The sequence below is a fragment of the Macaca thibetana genome, chromosome 7 (assembly GCF_024542745.1).
Source record: "Macaca thibetana thibetana isolate TM-01 chromosome 7, ASM2454274v1, whole genome shotgun sequence".
Taxonomy (NCBI): domain Eukaryota; kingdom Metazoa; phylum Chordata; class Mammalia; order Primates; family Cercopithecidae; genus Macaca; species Macaca thibetana.
Window position 1 is genome coordinate 150,087,602 of NC_065584.1, and position 17,296 is coordinate 150,104,897.

Genomic DNA, 17,296 nt, shown 5'->3' on the forward strand with positions numbered 1-17,296 from the left:
GCGGTGGCTCAAGCCTGTAATCCCAGCACTTTGGGAGGCCGAGACGGGCGGATCACGAGGTCAGGAGATCGAGACCATCCTGGCTAACACAGTGAAACCCCGTCTCTACTAAAAAATACAAAAAAATAGCCGGGCGAGGTGGCGGGCGCCTGTAGTCCCAGCTACTCGGGAGGCTGAGGCAGGAGAATGGCGTAAACCCGGGAGGCGGAGCTTGCAGTGAGCTGAGATCTGGCCACTGCACTCCAGCCTGGGCGACAGAGCCAGACTCCGTCTCAAAAAAAAAAAAAAAAACTAGAACCCCAATTCTTAGATAAGGAGTTGGTATCTAACATACCAATGTCAAATATGGAATGAAGATTCATTTCACATGTGCTCCTAGGAAGTACCAGCATAGTAGTCTGAACTTTGCTACTTTATTTTCAAAGATGACAAACTCTATGCCTGGTCAACTAAAATGACACCTGGTTAAAATATGTATTTATAAAGGCTATTTAACCAGAAATATACAAGATCTTTAAAATGCATTCTTAATCAACCTGTAATTTGAAAAAAACAATAAAATATACCAACAATGGATAGTAACTGCAAAATCATTTTCCTTTTCTTCATTGCTTCAGAATGATCCTGTGGGGGACAGACTTCCCACGCATCCCAGGAGAGGATTATTTTTGCTTTCCCTAGCCTAGTCCGGTAACCTGATGATAATAGGCAATTAAGGCAGTTTTGTTTTTTTTTTTTTTGACATGGAATCTCACTCTGTCACCCAGGCTGGAGTGCAGTGGTGTGATTTCGGCTCACTACACCCTCTGCCTCCCAGGTTCAAGTGATTCTCCTGCCTCAGCCTCCCGAGCAGTTGGGACTACAGGCGTATGCCACAACACCCACCTAATTTTTGTATTTTTAGTAGAGACAGAGTTTCACCATATTGGCCAGGATGGTCTCGAACTCCTGACCTTGTGATCTGTCTGCCTCGGCCTCCCAAAGTGCAGGGATTACAGGTGTGAGCCACTGCGCCCGGCCCTTAAGGCAGTATTAAGTGGTGGCACTGTGTGAAATATCAAGATTGGCACTTACTGATAAAGCCCAAGAATGCTTAGTAGAGGTCCCCTGGAAGGATGTTATCTTTTGGCATGATAGTCAATTGACTACAAGGCAATTTCCTTTTCTAGGTATCAACAATTGCTATATAATGATTTACCTCCACCAGCTTTTTCAGATGTTATGGGATAATGAAATATTTCATGAATGTCAAAATGAAACAGACTTTACTAAATAACAAAGACAGAGTACAGCTGTCTAAAACCTTGGTTAAGGCTGGGTGTGGTGGCTGACAGCTGTAATCCCAGCACTTTGGGAGGCTCAGGCCAGAGGATCACTTGAGACCAGGAGTTCAAGACCAACCTGACAAACATAGCAAAACCCTGTCTACTAAAAATACAAAAATTAGCCGGGTGTGGTAGTGCACTTCTGTAGGGCATGGTGGCACACTCCTGTAGTCCCAGCTATTCATCAGGTGTCTGAGGCATGAGAATCATTTAAGCCCGAAGGCAGAGGTTTTAGTGAGCTGAGATCATGCCACTGCACTCCAGCCTGGGTGACACAGCAAGACTGTGTTTCAAAAAAATAATAATAAAAAAGCAAATCTTGGCTAAAAATTCCACTTTTTTTTTTTTTTTTTTAGACCGAGTCTTGCTCTGTCGCCCAGGATGGAGTGCAGTGGCACGTTCTCAGCTCACTACAAACTCCGCCTCCCAGGTTAAGTGATTCTCCTACCACAGCCTCCCGGGTAGCTAGGATTACAGGCAAATGCCACCACACCTCCCTAATTTTTGTATTTTTAGTAAAGACAGGGTTTCACCATGTTGGCCAGGCTGGTCTTTAACTCCTGACTTCAGATGATCTGCCCACCTCAGCCTCCCAAAGTGTTGGGATTACAGGTGTGAGCCATTGTGCCTGGAAAAAAATTCCACATTTAACAAGTTTGTTATATAGTAACTGATTATAGAAACAATAACCAGTAACCACCACCTCTACTACAAGGTTTTTTTTTTTTTTTTTTTTTTTTTTTTTTTTGAGACGGAGTCTCGCTCTGTAGCCCAGGCTGGAGTGCAGTGGCCGGATCTCAGCTCACTGCAAGCTCCGCCTCCCGGGTTCACGCCATTCTCCTGCCTCAGCCTCCCGAGTAGCTGGGACTACAGGCGCCCGCCACCTCGCCCGGCTATTTTTTTGTATTTCTTAGTAGAGATGGGGTTTCACCGTGTTAGCCAGGATGGTCTCGATCTCCTGACCTCGTGATCCGCCCATCTCGGCCTCCCAAAGTGCTGGGATTACAGGCTTGAGCCACCGCGCCCGGCCTACAGTGTTTTTTGTTTTTTTTTTGAGACAGAGTTTCTCTCTTGTTGCCCAGGCTGGAGTGCAATGGCACGCCTCGGCTGACTGTTGCAACCTCTGCCTCCCCAGTTCAAGTGATTCTCCTGCTTTAGCCTCCTGAGTAGCTGGGATTACAGGCATGTGCCACCATGCCTGGCTCATTTTTGTATTTTTACTAGAGACAGATTCAGGCTTGGCCCCTTGCCCTCAGGTTACATACAGTATATCTCAAATTCAGATTCTTCCTTTTTTTCAAAAGAAGAAAATCATAAAAGTCAGAAGTCTGCATGATGCACAAGGTCTGGTTCTTAAAATCTGAATTTCTCCTCTAAAACCAAAGAAGAAATAGTAAATGAAACTGTGCTACTTGCTAGCTTTCAGTTCAGAAGATACTGACAACAAAACTTCATTTATTCACTATAATGTTAGGAAATAAGACATCCTATATGCATGGATTTACCAAAATAAATAATAAGCTATATTATTTATTTAAGCTGAGATGCCATAAAAAGTTTTTTTATTTCTGAAAAGAAATTGATCAAAAGGCATTTATTGACTTCTTTAGCAAGTATCCACTATATTCTATAAAACAGGGTGGTTTTCACAAGAAAAAATGTTTTTGTTGTTTTCTAAAGGTAAATTTATTGGGATATAATTTACATGCAGTAAAATCACTCTTTTTAGTATACAGTTCTATGAGTTTTGACAGTTGCATTCAGTCATGTAACCACCCCCACGAACAAGGTAAAGAACAGTTCCAGCACATCCCAGATTCCCTCCTGCTTCTTTTGAGTCAATTCATACCTTTCCCTGACTCCCAGGCAACTACAATCTTATTTTATTTTTTTTTAAGACAGGACCTCACTATGTTGTCCAGGCTGGTCTTGAACTCCTGGGCTCAAGTTATCTTCCCACCTTGGCTTCACAAAGTGCTAGGATTACAGGTGTGAGCCACCATGCCTGGCTACAATCTTTTTTGTTTTATTAAAAAATAAATACTAGTGATGCTACTGACACTACTGAGGAATCCTGTGTTTGACCCTATAATGAAAAGTCACACACCAGGGGCCAGCAAACCATGGCCCACAGGCTAAATCTGGCCCACTGTCTGTTTTTGTAAATAACGTTTTATTTAAACACAGCCCTGCCCATTCATTTACTTATTATCTATGGCTCCTTTTATGCTATAATAGCCGAGCTGAGTAGTTGCCACAGACACCTACGAAGCCTAAAATACAAAAAAAGCTTGCGGACTCCTGTTGTAGACTATTATGATATTTCTTTTAGCAATGTTTCTTTTTCCTTCAAAATATGTTACTACTTTTCAAAAGTATCTGTATAGAGCAAATTTCCAGTTGTCTTTTTCTGCTACTACTCTGCTCTGATTTGATGCTAATGTGGCCTACTGTGGAGTCTAAGTAAAGAGCAAAAGATTTTATGTTTGTTTGTTTTTGCCAGTCTCGCTCTGTCGCTAGGCTGGAGTGCAGTGGTGCAACCTCGGCTGACTGCAACCTCTGCCTCCTAGGTTCAAGTGATTCTCCTGCCTCAGCCTCCAGAGCAGCTGGGACTACAGGTGCACGCCGCCATACCCAGCTAATTTTTGTATTTTTAGTAGAGATGGGGGTTTCACCATGTTGGCCAGGATGGTCTCGATCTCTTGACCTGGTGATCCATCCGCCTTGGCCTCCCAAAGTGCTGGGATTACAGGCATGAGCCACCGCGCCTGGCCAGATGTTATGTTTTATGCTCCTCACTTTTAAGACAACTCAATTGAGAAGATTAAAAGTTTGCTGAATAAAGCTGGGCATAGTGGCTCACCCCTGTAATCCTAGCACTTTGGGAGATGAGGTGGGTGGATCACCAGAGCCCAGGAGTTTGAGACCAGCCTGGGCAACATGGCAAAACCCGGTCTCTACAAAAAAATGTAAAAAATTAGCCAGGTGTGGTAGCATTTGCCTGTAGTCTCAGCTATTCAGGAGGCTGAAGTGGGAGAATCACCTAAGCCTGGGTGGTTGAAGCTCCAGTGAGCCATGATAGCTCCACTGCACTCCAGTCTGGGCAACAAAGTGAGACCCTGTGTCCAAAAAGAAGAAAAAAGAAGTCTGCTGAATAATTGCATTGAGATAATGAAGACAAGCTATGTTATACTAATGTTTACAATTTTATCACTCAAAATTATAATGACCCCTTCCAAGGAGTATAGTTCAAAAATTCCACTGTGAGCCCTTTGTATTTTATATAACATTACTAGTTTGCAATAAGTCAATTTACTAGGAGGATGCTTTCCTTAAGGCATAATTTTGCTGCTTTCTGAACGCATTAGTGTTGATTTAGTACCTTCACTTAAGAAGATACCAATAGAGTAAAACGTAGTCTGTAGAAATTACAATGCATGCTGTGTCAGAGCCTGAAGAAAATCGAAGCACCTTAGTGGTTAATGTTGTTAACTTAGAGCAATGAAAAAGAATTGATCATTACCTGGCAAGGAATTGCACCACCCCATTCTTGCTGAACGATATTACAAACACCAACTAATGCAGACTCCAAGCAGGTTTTGTCATAATCATCCATATTACTTAGTGCTTCCTTATTGAATAAAAGATAAAATTGCTAGTTACTCTTTAGTTTTAATTAGTTATTAGAAAACAACATAAATTGTTCAAAGTATGAATGTTACACAGGGGACACTGATGTATCTGAGAGCACCAAAGCATAGCCTCTTAAAGAAAAATGCTAGAAAAGACTTCTTCAACTACTAAAGATAGTGAAAAGAATTCCATTTATTCTATCCTCTTATCAGGTAAGAGTGAACAGTCCACCAAGTTTACATCTTTATAAGCGGACCTTGAAGGAAAAAATTAAAAGGAACTTTTAAACACATCACAAAAATAATAACAAAATCTACTGAATATTAACTATGTTCTAAGTAACATCCTAGGCACTTTTATGTATTTAGCTATCACAATAAAACTATAAGGTATAGATTACTAACCCTATCTTTAAATGAAGTAATTAAAGTATAGAAAGATTAAATAACTTTCCCAGGTCTCATGACTAAAGGTGGCAGAACCTGGATTTGTAAGTATGTAGTTTGACTTCAGGGTTCCTGGTCTAAAACATTACGTCTCACTCCTTATATAGCAATTCTCTAAATTTCAGAACTGCAGAACATCAGAAATCCTTAGTTTATTCACCTGTAAGAAAGTCAGCATATATACCAAAAGTTTAATATCCTTTTACACGAAAAAAATTAAAAAAACATTTTTTTAAGTCAGTGTAATTAAAAAAAAAAGCTTTTAAGTCACTTTAAAAATCTGAGATAATAAAAGGAATTATTTAACAAAATTTTGTTACTTGTATTAAAAAATTCAAACTGTATTGAGCCTGGATTTCTAAACCACCTAACAATTGTTAAACTGTTCAGTTTAATTCCACAAACACTTCTTTTTTTTTCCCCCCTTCTTTTTATTAAAAATAGAGACGGGATCTTGCCATATTGCCCAGGCTGGTCTCAAACTCCTGGGCTCAAGTGATCCTCTCGCCTTGGCCTCCCAAAGTGCTGGGATTACAGGCGTGAGCCACCACACCTGGCCAACAGACACTTCTTGACTGCTCACCATGGGTAAGACACTGTGTTAGGCACTGCTGGAAATACTATCATTTAGAGATGTTGTCAGAAAGTAAATTCTGACATGACACAGAAAACACCTTTGAAAGATAGCATCTACCAATTGAGATTTTAAAATTTTAATTTATTGGTATCAAAATCAAAGCTATTTGTTGGAAAGGAAATATCATTTTGAATTACTCTAGAACAAGAAAGGGCTAATTTTTCATTTCCTCAAATTTTATGGGAGAGTAGAAAAAAATTAAGTGTTGAGCCTAAAGACCCTAAATTTTAGGGAATGGAGCACTACATCCTGAGATGCTCACTTTTCCACAGAGAATTCCAGAAAACCAAGAGAGGAAAATAAGGGAAAAACTCACAGCTCTAACTCATAGCTGTATTGAAGAAACAGCAGGCATTAAGACCTACTGGTTGTGAATTCTTGTTGTTTAGCTACACATATTAAGTATTAATAGACTTACTAAATAATGCCAAAGTTCTAAATGTTCAATGCATTATAACACAGTTTTCCTCCCGATAAATTTAGGCCCTGTACATACAATAACTTACTACTTTTTGTACCTGTAGGGTATTATAATCTCTTGTGAAGGGGACCATCAACTCCCAAAGTGATGAGAAAACCACGAGTGCTGTAAATTCAAGCTTGTAATTTGTGGCCATGTGCTCAAACAGCATCGTTAAACCATGGGCTGCTAGGTGCTTACGCTGGTATTCCTCGGACCCCTCAATAGACACAGGTCGGGTCATGGAAAGGGATACATCCATTACCACCACTGTCGGCATGATGAAAACGATCCCAGTGTTCCCAATCAGAATGCAAACAGACAGCTAAAAACAGAGAAATGCTGTAGAAAATAAATAAGGTCTTACATGTCATGGAGAGAAAAGAATATTTTTCACCATAACTTTAATTTCCCAGAAATTAGCAGAGGCAAACACCATTTAAGTTGAGGTGAGGAATAATCCCTAGGGAACTCAGTGAGAGGGAAGTGAGCAGCTTAGTTCATTGTAAGGACCACTCTTAGAATCACCCATTAAGTGACCATAAATCAAGGACTATCTAAATATATCTACTGGAAAAAAAAAAAAAAAAAAAAAAAAAAAAAAGCCCTGCTAACTTCAGGTAGCCCTTGACTTTCACACATTTGACTTTTACGCAACTTAATAAACTCCTACATCTCCTCTCTAACACTTAATTTACTGAAGAGCATTTCTAATTGTCATATGGTGGTGCTATCTGACAATCAACCATTGTTTTTTGGCACTGTCACAACCTTTTTGCAGTATTAGTGCATGTGTTTAATTATTTTGTTGGTTGGTGCCCTTGTTTTAGTAAAATGAATGCCAAATATAAAAATGAAAGGACTAGTAAAGTCATAAACCAAATTAGACAAATTGGAAATCATTAAGCATAACAAAAGTAATAAACTGCTAGCCTCAGTAGTACTCATTGTACATCAACTGGCCAATAGTACTTTAACTGTGAAGGAAAAGAACAAAATTAAAGAATATTTAAGGCCGGCCGGGCGCGGTGGCTCAAGCCTGTAATCCCAGCACTTTGGGAGACCGAGACGGGCGGATCATGAGGTCAGGAGATCGAGACCATCCTGGCTAACCCGGTGAAACCCCGTCTGTAGTAAAAAAATACAAAAAAATAGCCGGGCGAGGTGGCGAGCGTCTGTAGTCCCAGCTACTCGGGAGGCTGAGGCAGGAGAATGGCGTAAACCCGGGAGGCGGAGCTTGCAGTGAGCCGAGATCCGGCCACTGCACTCCAGGCTGGGCGACTGAGCGAGACTCCGTCTCAAAAAAAAAAAAAAAAAAAAAAAAAAAAGAATATTTAAGGCCAGGCACAGTGGCTCATGCCTGTAATCCCAGCACTTTGGGAGGCCCAGGTGGGCAGATCTCTTGAGGTCAGGAGTTTGAGACCAGCCTGGCCAATATGGTGAAACCCTGTCTCTACACTAAAAATACAAAAATCAGCCGAGCGTGGTGGCTACTTGGGAGGCTGAGGCACAAGAATCGCTTGAACACAAGAGGCGGAAGTTGTAGTAAGCTGAGATCATGCCACTGCACTCCAGCCTGGGTGACAGAGCAAGGCTCCGTCTCAAGAAAAAAAAAAAAGAAAAGAAAGTTATAAAGCTGGAATTATCTCACGAAATTGTGTAGAAAAGTCAAAATGTAGAAATGGAGTTATTCAAAATTATGGATTGAGAATTAGCATAAAGAAAACATTTTGGCCGGGCGCGGTGGCTCAAGCCTGTAATCCCAGCACTTTGGGAGGCCGAGACGGGCGGATCACGAGGTCAGGAGATCGAGACCATCTTGGCTAACACGGTGAAACCCCGTCTGTACTAAAAAATACAAAAAAAAACTAGCCGGGCGAGGTGGCGGGCGCCTGTAGTCCCGGCTACTTGGGAGGCTGAGGCAGGAGAATGGCGGGAACCCAGGAGGCGGAGCTTGCAGTGAGCTGAGATCCGGCCACAGCACTCCAGCCTGGGTGACAGAGCGAGACTCCGTCTCAAAAAAAAAAAAAAAAAAAAAAAAAAAAAAACATTTTGGTGCTCAAAAATAAAAAGGTTTACAGATACACAGACCTGCTCACAGGAATACAGCTTGCTGCTACTCTATTATTAAGCAACCTGTAGTCTACTGACATGATGAAATATCATAAAACTATAAATGAATATGTACTATAGATAGCAAAAATAATTATAGAAAGCATTAGTAACTGAGAAAAGCAGGGCCCAGAACTGTATTATACATTGCTTACAACTTCATAAAAATCATAATGCATATATACAATTAGAGAGATTAGGTGTATATAAACAGTTACAAATTTAATGTTCACAACTTTCTTTTTTGGGATTCACTTCAAAACATTTAACAGTAGCCAGACTGCTTGTTTAAGGATAGTGCCCAGCTGCAAATGTGTCATATTCTAAAATTCCATTTTTTTTTTTATGAGATGGGGTCTTGCTGTGTTGCTCAGGCTGGAGTGCAGTGGCATGATCTCTGCTCACTGCAAGCACCGCCTCCTGGGGTCACGCCATTCTCCTGCCTCAGCCTCCCGAGTAGCTGTGACTACAGGTGCGTGTCACCATACCTGGCTAATTTTTGTATTTTTAGTAGAGACAGGGTTTCACCACATTGGTCAGGCTGGTCTCGAACTTCTGACCTTGTGATCCACCCACCTCTGCCTCCCAAAGTGCTGGGATTATAGGCGTGAGCCACCGTGCAGGGCCAAAATTCCATTTGTAAGCAGGCTGTTTTGAACTCAGAATACACTGGTTTATGGAAACAATGTTGACAACTAAGGTTGTAATCATAGGCGTAAAAGAAGAAACTGAAAGTTCCCGAACGATGGTTCAATCAACCAGTATAGGCCTGATTAAAAAAAAAAAAAAGTGAGGTCCTGCACAATATTGGTTCAACTACACCATAACATATGCTCACTAAGGGCAAGGACCATGCCAGATTTTGTCCATGATGTCTCCTCAAAACTTATCACAGTAACTGGCACATAGTAGGTGCCCAACAATTTGATAATAACTAATGAACTACCCCTAAATCACAAGATATACCATATATTATTTAGCAAAATACATTATAAATGTTAACTCTGGACACCAGAAACACATTTCCTCTTCTCATTCAAGCAGAGATATGGGGGACTCCCTCGCCTCTGCCCAGCTCCTGTGGTAGTCCCATTCATGCAAGGATGCCTTTTTACAAGTTGAGGATCATGAGGAGTACTGCCCTCACGTCTTAGGAGAATGGGAGGAAACATTTACACAGACTTAGATCAAATACAAAAAAGCACTTTCAGCCCGTGAAATCTGCTGTTGACAGATGACAGCTGGCAGTCTTGCCTTCTCTGAAGACACCTCTGGAACTGGCTCTTTCTCCCAACTGATGCATTTGTGTCTACTCCCAAATGTACCTCCTTAACAGTTACAAAGTCGTGGGAAATCAATTTAGTACTCAGGTTGGAGTAAAGGAGGGAACTGAAAATTCCTGAAGGATAGTTCATTCAAGCAGTCTAGGCCTGATTAAACAAAAAAACAAAAAGGCCAGGCACGCCTGTAATCCCCGCACTTTGGGAGGCCTAGACTGGCAGATCACCTGAGGTCAGGAGTTCAAGACCAGTCTGACCAATATGGTGAAACCCCATCTCTACTAAAAATACAAAAATTAGTCAGACGTGGTGGCGTGCGCCTGTAGTTCCAGTTACTTGGGAGGCTGAGACAGGAGAATTGCTTGAACCTGGAAGGCAGAGGTTGCAGGGAGCCGCGATCACGCCACTGCTCTCCAGCCTGGGCGACAGAGGGAGACTCTGTCTCAGAAAAAAAGAAAAAGAAAAAAAAATATCCCTGCCCACCACAGTCTAGCAATTTTGTGAGAACAACACTATGTATTCCTTACTTGGGTGGATTCTGAGCCTCAAGTCTCCCACCACCACCCACTTCCCATGTGTACTGTTCAAACAACTAGGGCTCTTCTTTCTCAAGAACGGTCTGAAAAATAGGCCCAAGCCACCTATTTGGCCTTGAATACCAATTGTCCATCAGCTATAATTCCCCAGTTCTCAGATACAACTTCATCTCTAAAAGTCCAGACTGAAAATCGCATCTGGGAGATGTATTTTTACCTTAAAAATCAGTCAAGAAAATGTGAGATCTGGAAGTCTCTCACGGAAAGGGGGGGCAGAGCGGGGCTGAGCAGAGGGCGAAATCGTGCAGTTTACGCGGAGCTGGGGACCCCGAGCCTGAAACAGAGCGGAGGACGGGAGCAGCGCCCCGGAACTGGCGCCTCAGGGACGGCGCGGGGCGGCCGCCAGGGTGGCGGGAAGGCCAAGCGCTGGCCCTGGGTTGTTCCTCACCCCTATCCCCTTCACCTGTAACCCCAATAAGCAACGAAAGGCAGCAATGGGCCCTCGGCCTCCCACTCACCCCGTGCCCATCGCCGGACACAGTCCGTCACCATAAACTTTCCGCCCGCGCGCCACAGCCGGAACTATAGGGCCGCGCGACAGAAGGGAACCCGGCGCCGACACTCTGCACTAGGCGGGGCGGTCCTTGGCGAGCTTCAGGGTCGCCCGGGTAGGGTTCTGGCTCAGCCCGGAAGGACGCTAGGGGGCGCGGCCTCTCCTCGCGATGGCCAATCCGCGGCCACCCCTCTCCTCCCACAAATCCCCAATTTCTCTGAACCTTGGCTGGGTCGGGGCTTCTCGCCCTGTCTCTCTGCATTGCCCTGTATCTCTCCCCATTCTCGAGTTTTTTTCTCCCCCTCCTGCCCCACTGACCCATGGGCCTCACCTGGCCCTGTGACTCTGTGACCGCTTCACACTTTTGTCCCCTCACTTCCCTGGGCCCTGTCGGTGCACGAGCCCAACCCTTCCTGCTGTTTTCCTCGTCACTCTTCAGCCCCCGCTTTCATATCCTCTGAACCGGTTGACAGAATCCTCTTCCTATTCTTTTTAGACTACAGTTCCTGACCTACAATTCCTGGCCGGGAGCGGTGGCTCAGGACTATAATCCCAGCACTTTGGGAGGCCAAGGTGGGCGGATCACTTCAGGCCAGGAGTTTGAGACCAGCCTGGGCTTTGGTGAAAACCCGCTCTTTACTAAAATACAAAAATTAGCCGGGCACGGTGGAGGGCGCCTGTAATCCCAGCTACTTGGGAGGCTAAGACACGAGAATTTCAGGCTTTTGGGGAAAAAAAAAACCCAAAACTGTAATTCCTGACTGAGGTACGCTTTGTATGTCCTTTTTAGCTGACCTGAGCCCAATTTACCTCAAGACTTGGCCCCGTGGTCTCCTCAGCCCAAATGCTCACTTTATTCCCCCATCCCCTCACCCTGGACAAGGCATGCATGCTCAGATTTCCCTGTAAAGCAACATGGGCTCTTGCCTGCCACTCTGGCCGCCCGGTGTCTCCGTTGTAGCCTGTGCCTCAGTGAAGTCCTTAAGAGGGCAAGAGGTGACTTTCTTTCTAACCATGTAGGTAGCCAGGGAATCCCAGCTAGAGATAGGCTTAGATGGATGCCAGCAGGCTCCTGAGTAGTTATGGTTCAAAGAATAATGTGGAACCACATAGGTTACAGAGTGAGTACAGAAAGGCCTCTAGAAGGCTGCAGGCATTTGTCTTTTTCTTTTAGCTGATGGGATGGGGTGAGATTAGGGGATGGGACAAGGAAGGCGGATGCTTTGAACTGAACAGACGAGTCTATCTGACTTCTCACAGCTTGTTCTGTGGGAGAGTGTGGGTCCAGTTGCTTGTAGTTTTTTCCTGTCCCTGGGAATATCCCTGCCAGCACTGGGGCCCAGGGCCCTGCAGACTGCCCTGTGCTTCAAAACTTCTTTCCCCAACCTGGCTCATCTCATCATGTCAAGACCTAGTTATGCTTGAGCAGGCATTGGGCTCCAGGTAAGTAAGGCTGCAGCCTGATAACTTAGTCATAATTTCTAATCTTTCCCTATTGGGAGGGATGTGGCCAAGAATGTGTGGGTAAGTAAGTGTCTGGTTACCCCTAATGTGACAATGACTTAGCCACAGGGTTACTGTCCTCCTGGTAATTCTGGCTCAGTTGCAAGGTCTGATTCATTACCTTACCCAACCCTAAAGCTTAAGTTAGTTCGCTGATGGATGATCAAATCTTGTGACCTAGTTCTTCTGAATAACAGGCTTTGGGAGACTTGGAAAGCAAAAAATCAATATATTAAATTGATGATAAAAGGCACAACTGCCAGGAGAACTGTGTTACTTAGGGCAGCTAGTTTGTTTTTCCTCCTTAGTGGAATCCCATTACAAATCAGAAGGTTGTTCAGTGACTATAACATCAGAGAACATCAGCACAAAGGTTAGAAGGTCTTAAAGGAGGTGTCTTTCAAGCCATAGCTGACTGATGAATTTCTTTTCCCCAGTCAAGCAACCCTCAGCATTTGCATGTTTCCACACACACATTAAAGGAAATCAATAAATAAGTTTATTTTGCATAATCTCTCATTCCCTTTATTTTTTCCTGGCTCGAAACGGTGGACTGCTGTCCCAAAGGCTTTGAAAGGCAGTTTGATCCCCACTCTGACAGAGTAAAGGTTAATGACAGAAAAACCATGGCTCTCACAGGGGCCAGGTACTGGGGAACTCAAAGGGAAGTCTAGATATCTAAATCTCCTAGAGCACGTGTTGAAAATGCAGATTCCCAGGCCTTGCCAAGTGAAATGGAAATGGAATTTCATGACTTGGTGCTTGAGAATCTTGTTAAGTTCCCAGGGTGATGTGTGTGTGTGTGTGTGTGTGTGTGTGTGTGTGTGTGTGACAGGGTCTCTGTCACCCAGGCTGGAGCACAGTGGCATAGTCATGACTTATTGCAGCCTTGACTTCCTGAGTTTAAGCAATCCCCCCTAACCTCAACCTCCCAAGTAGCTGGGACACTACAGGCACGTGCCACCATGCCTGGCTAAGTTTTAAATTTTTTGTAGAGATGGGGGTCTCACTATGTTGCCCAGAGTGGTCTTGAACTCCTGAGTTCAAGCGATCCTCCCTCCTTGGCCTCCCAAAGTGCCAGGATTACAGGCATGAGCCACTGCATTTGGCCCCAAGATGATTGTTCATCTACAGAGATAAGGGGTAGGGAATGAGTAAGTGAAGAAAAGGCTGAGGGGTGGGGAAGGGGAAAGCAGTGGGCCTACTTCTCTTTTCCATTCTTCCCTCTCTTCTCACACTCCCATGATGTCCTTTGCCCTGCATTTCCCTTCCTGCCCCTCTAGTCTGGAGAGTGTTCACTCCCAAATCATACTTCTAAGCTCCAGCCTCTTCCTCTCATCATTCCCCCCCCCCATTTCACTGTTTTCACCAAAGCAGAAGTCAAAAAATATCATAAATATGACCCTTCTCTCTTCTGAAAAAAAATTTATTATGGAAAATTTCAAACATAGACAAAGATAGGGAGATTAGGATAATAAGTCCCTGTGTTCCCTTCACCCAGTTTCTGTCAATGCAATCCTCATCTCGTTTCATAGTACACCCCTACCGACTTCTCCCCACATATTATTTTGATGCAGATCCCAGATAGAATGTTTCCTTTAAGAATGAGAACTTAAAAATATATAATTACAATACCATTATCAAATTTAACATAATTAACAATAAATCCCTAAGATCATCAAATATCTAATCAGCTTTCAAATATTCAGTTGTGTCATAAATATCATAAATTTTACTTTTTTACACTTTGGTTATTTGAGTCAGGATCCAAGTAAGATCCAGATACTGAAATCCGTTGCTATATCTCAGAAGTCTCTTTTAATCCATAGGTTTCTCCCTCTTTTCCTTTGAAATGTATTTGGAAAACTGTGCTCCCCCTCCTTTTAAAATTGCTCTCAATCCTCTTTCAGTTTTTTCCAGAGCATTTGAGAAAACCACAAAGCTTCTCTCTATTTTAAATAATGAAAAGACTCACTGAACAAAGAAAAGCTTTTACACATTTCCAATTCCAATTAACTTTGCCTTTGCTCTGAAAATAGGGTGAGCTTTATCCACCGCTGGATCCCCCAGGGTCTGGCATGTGATGGTGGATGTGCATTTGTGGAAAGAAGATAGGAGGGGAGTAAGAGAGGTTACTGGAAAAAAAAAATTTCAAAGGGGAAAACAGAGAAAACTTGGTAGATACTACATTTCTCTAAGAAAGTAGAAAGGAACTTCTTTATTCCATACACTCTTTCCTTTGAAAAGTGCTATAAAGGCCTAGTGTGGTGGCTCCCAGCACTTTGGGAGGTGGAGGCAGGAGAATCGCTTCAGCCCAGCTGTTCGAGACTAGCCTGGGCAATATAGCAAAACCTTGTCTCTACAAAAATTAAAATTAACCAGGTGTGGTGGTGTGCACCTGTAATCCTAGCTACTCAGGAGGCTGAGGCAGGAGGATTGTTTGAGCTCAAGAGTTCAAGGCTGCAGTGAGCTATGATTGTGCCACTGCACTCCAGCCAGGACAAGATCTTATCTCTAAAAACAAACAAACAAACAAACAAAATGCTATCAAGTCTAAATTTTTAAAGGCCCCTCATATCTGGGCCCTGACCTATCTTGCCAGGCTCACCACTCACCCTCTTAAAACCTTGGTGGCATCTTTCAATGAAAAAGAAGATAAAGCCAAATAAAACTAGTTTTTAAAAAATTATAAAAGGTAATTTGTAAGGCTGGGAGGCCAGGCATGGATTACTCACACCTGTGATCCCAGCACTTTGGGAGGCTGAGGTGGGTAGATCACTTGAGGTCAGGTGTTTGAGACAAGCCTGATCAACATGGTGTAACCCTGTCTCTACTACAAATACAATAATTAGCCAGCTGTCGTGGTGGGCACCTGTATTCAGCTGCTCGGAAGGCTGAGGCATGAGAATCACCTGAACCCGGGAGGTGGAGGTTGCAGTGAACTAAGATCGCACCACTGCACTCCAGCCTGGGCAAGAGAGCAAGACCCTGTCTCAAAAAAAAAAAAAAAAAATTAATTTGTGTCTATGGAGAAAAATTCAAAGTTAATTTTAATTTTTTTTTAATCATACTTTAAGTTCTAGGGTACATGTGCACAAAGTGCAGGTTTGATACATAGGTATACATGTGCCACGTTGGTTTGCTGCACCCATCAACTCATCATTTACATTAGTTATTTCTCCTAATGCTATCCTTCCCCCACTCCCCCACCCCCAACAGGCCCCAGTGTGTGATATTCCCCGCCCTGTGTCCAAGTGATCTCATTGTTCAATTCCCACCTATGAGTGAGAACATGTGGTGTTTGGTTTTCTGTCCTTGTGATAGTTTGCTGAGAATGATGGTTTCCAGCTTCATCCATGTCCCTGCAAAGGACATGAACTCATTCTTTTCTGTGGCCGCATAGCATTTCATGGTGTATATGTGCCACGTTTTCTTAATCCAGTCTATCATTGGTGGACATTTGGTTGGTTCCAAGTCTTTGCTATTGTGAATAGTGCCACAATAAACATATGTGCACATGTGTCTTTATAGTAGCATGATTTATAATCCTTTGGGTATATACCCAGTAATGGAATTGCTGGGTCAAATGGTATTTCTAGTTCTAGATCCTTGAGAAATCACCACACTGTCTTCCACAATGGTTGAACTAATTTACACTCCCACCAACAGTGTAAAAGTGTTCCTATTTCTCTACATCCTCTCCAGCATCTGTTGTTTCCTGACTTTTTAATGATTGCCATTCTAACTGGCATGAGATGGTATCTCATTGTGGTTTTGATTTGCATTTCTCTGATGACCAGTGATGATGAGCATTTTTTCATGTGCCTCTTGGATGCATAGATGTCTTCTTTTGAGAAGTGTCTGTTCATATCCTTTGCCCACTTTTTGATGGGGTTGTTTGTTTCTTTCTTGTAAATTTGTTTGACTTCTTTGTAGATTCTGGATATTAGCCCTTTGTCAGATGGGTAGATAGCAAAAATTTTCTCCCGTTCTGTAGGTTGCCTGTTCACTCTGATGGTAGTTTCTTTTCCCGTGCAGAAGCTCTTTAGTTTAATTAGATCCCATTTGTCTGTTTTGGCTTTTGTTGCCATTGCTTTTGGTGTTTTAGTCATGAAGTCCTTGGCCATGCCTATGTCCTGAATGGTATTGCCTAGGTTTTCTTCTGGGTTTTTATGGTTTTAGGTCTAACATTTAAGTCTTTAATCTATCTTGAATTAATTTTTGTGTCAGTTGTAAGGAAGGGATTCAGTTTCAGCTTTCTACGTATGGCTAGCCAATTTTCCAAGCACCATTTATTAAATAGGGAATCCTTTCCCCATTGCTTGTTTTTGTCAGGTTTGTCAAAGATCAGATGGTTGTAGATGTGTGGTGCTATTTCTGAGGCCTCTGTTCTGTTCCGTTGGTCTTTCTATCTGTTTTGGTACCAGTACCATGCTGTTTTGGTTACTGTGGTCTGGTAGTATAGTTTGAAGTCAGGTAGCATGATGCCTTCAGCTTTGTTCTTTTTGCTTAGGATTGTCTTGGCAATGCAGGCTCTTTTTTGGTTCCGTATGAATTTTAAAGTAGTTTTTTCCAATTCTGTGAAGAAAGTCATTGGTAGTTTGATAGGGATGGCATTGAATCTATAAATTACTTTGGGCAGTATGGCCATTTTCACGATATTGATTCTTCCTATCCATGAGCATAGAATATTCTTCCATTTGTTTGTGTTCTCTTTTATTTTATTGAGCAATGGTTTGTAGTTCTCCTTGAAGAGGTCCTTCACATCCCTTGTAAGTTGTATTCCTAGGTATTTTATTCTCTTTGTAGAA

The 17,296-nt window shown here is 42.9% G+C and overlaps 2 protein-coding genes across 6 annotated transcripts in view; one reads left to right on the forward strand and one right to left on the reverse strand.

The window, feature by feature from the left end:
• INTS14 (integrator complex subunit 14) overlaps positions 1 to 11,077 on the reverse strand; it is a 34,331-nt gene extending 23,254 nt beyond the window's left edge. The window contains exons 1-3 of one of the 4 annotated variants that reach the window (XM_050795970.1): positions 10,948 to 11,077; positions 6,560 to 6,843; positions 4,849 to 4,956 (exon numbers count right to left, since the gene is read on the reverse strand). In XM_050795970.1, the coding sequence (XP_050651927.1) occupies positions 4,849 to 4,956; positions 6,560 to 6,781 (330 nt within the window). In that variant the 5' untranslated portion in view covers positions 6,782 to 6,843; positions 10,948 to 11,077. Of the gene's footprint in view, positions 1 to 4,848; positions 4,957 to 6,559; positions 6,844 to 10,646 lie in introns of all 4 variants that reach the window. The other 3 variants (XM_050795969.1, XM_050795971.1, XM_050795968.1) reach the window with 3 other exon arrangements.
• The window catches only part of SLC24A1 (solute carrier family 24 member 1), a 44,815-nt gene continuing 38,592 nt past the window's right edge, over positions 11,074 to 17,296 (forward strand). The window contains exon 1 of one of the 2 annotated variants that reach the window (XM_050795928.1): positions 11,074 to 12,425. The gene's annotated coding sequence lies outside the window, so the exon portion shown is untranslated. The remainder of the gene's footprint in view (positions 12,426 to 17,296) is intronic. The other variant, XM_050795927.1, reaches the window with a different exon arrangement.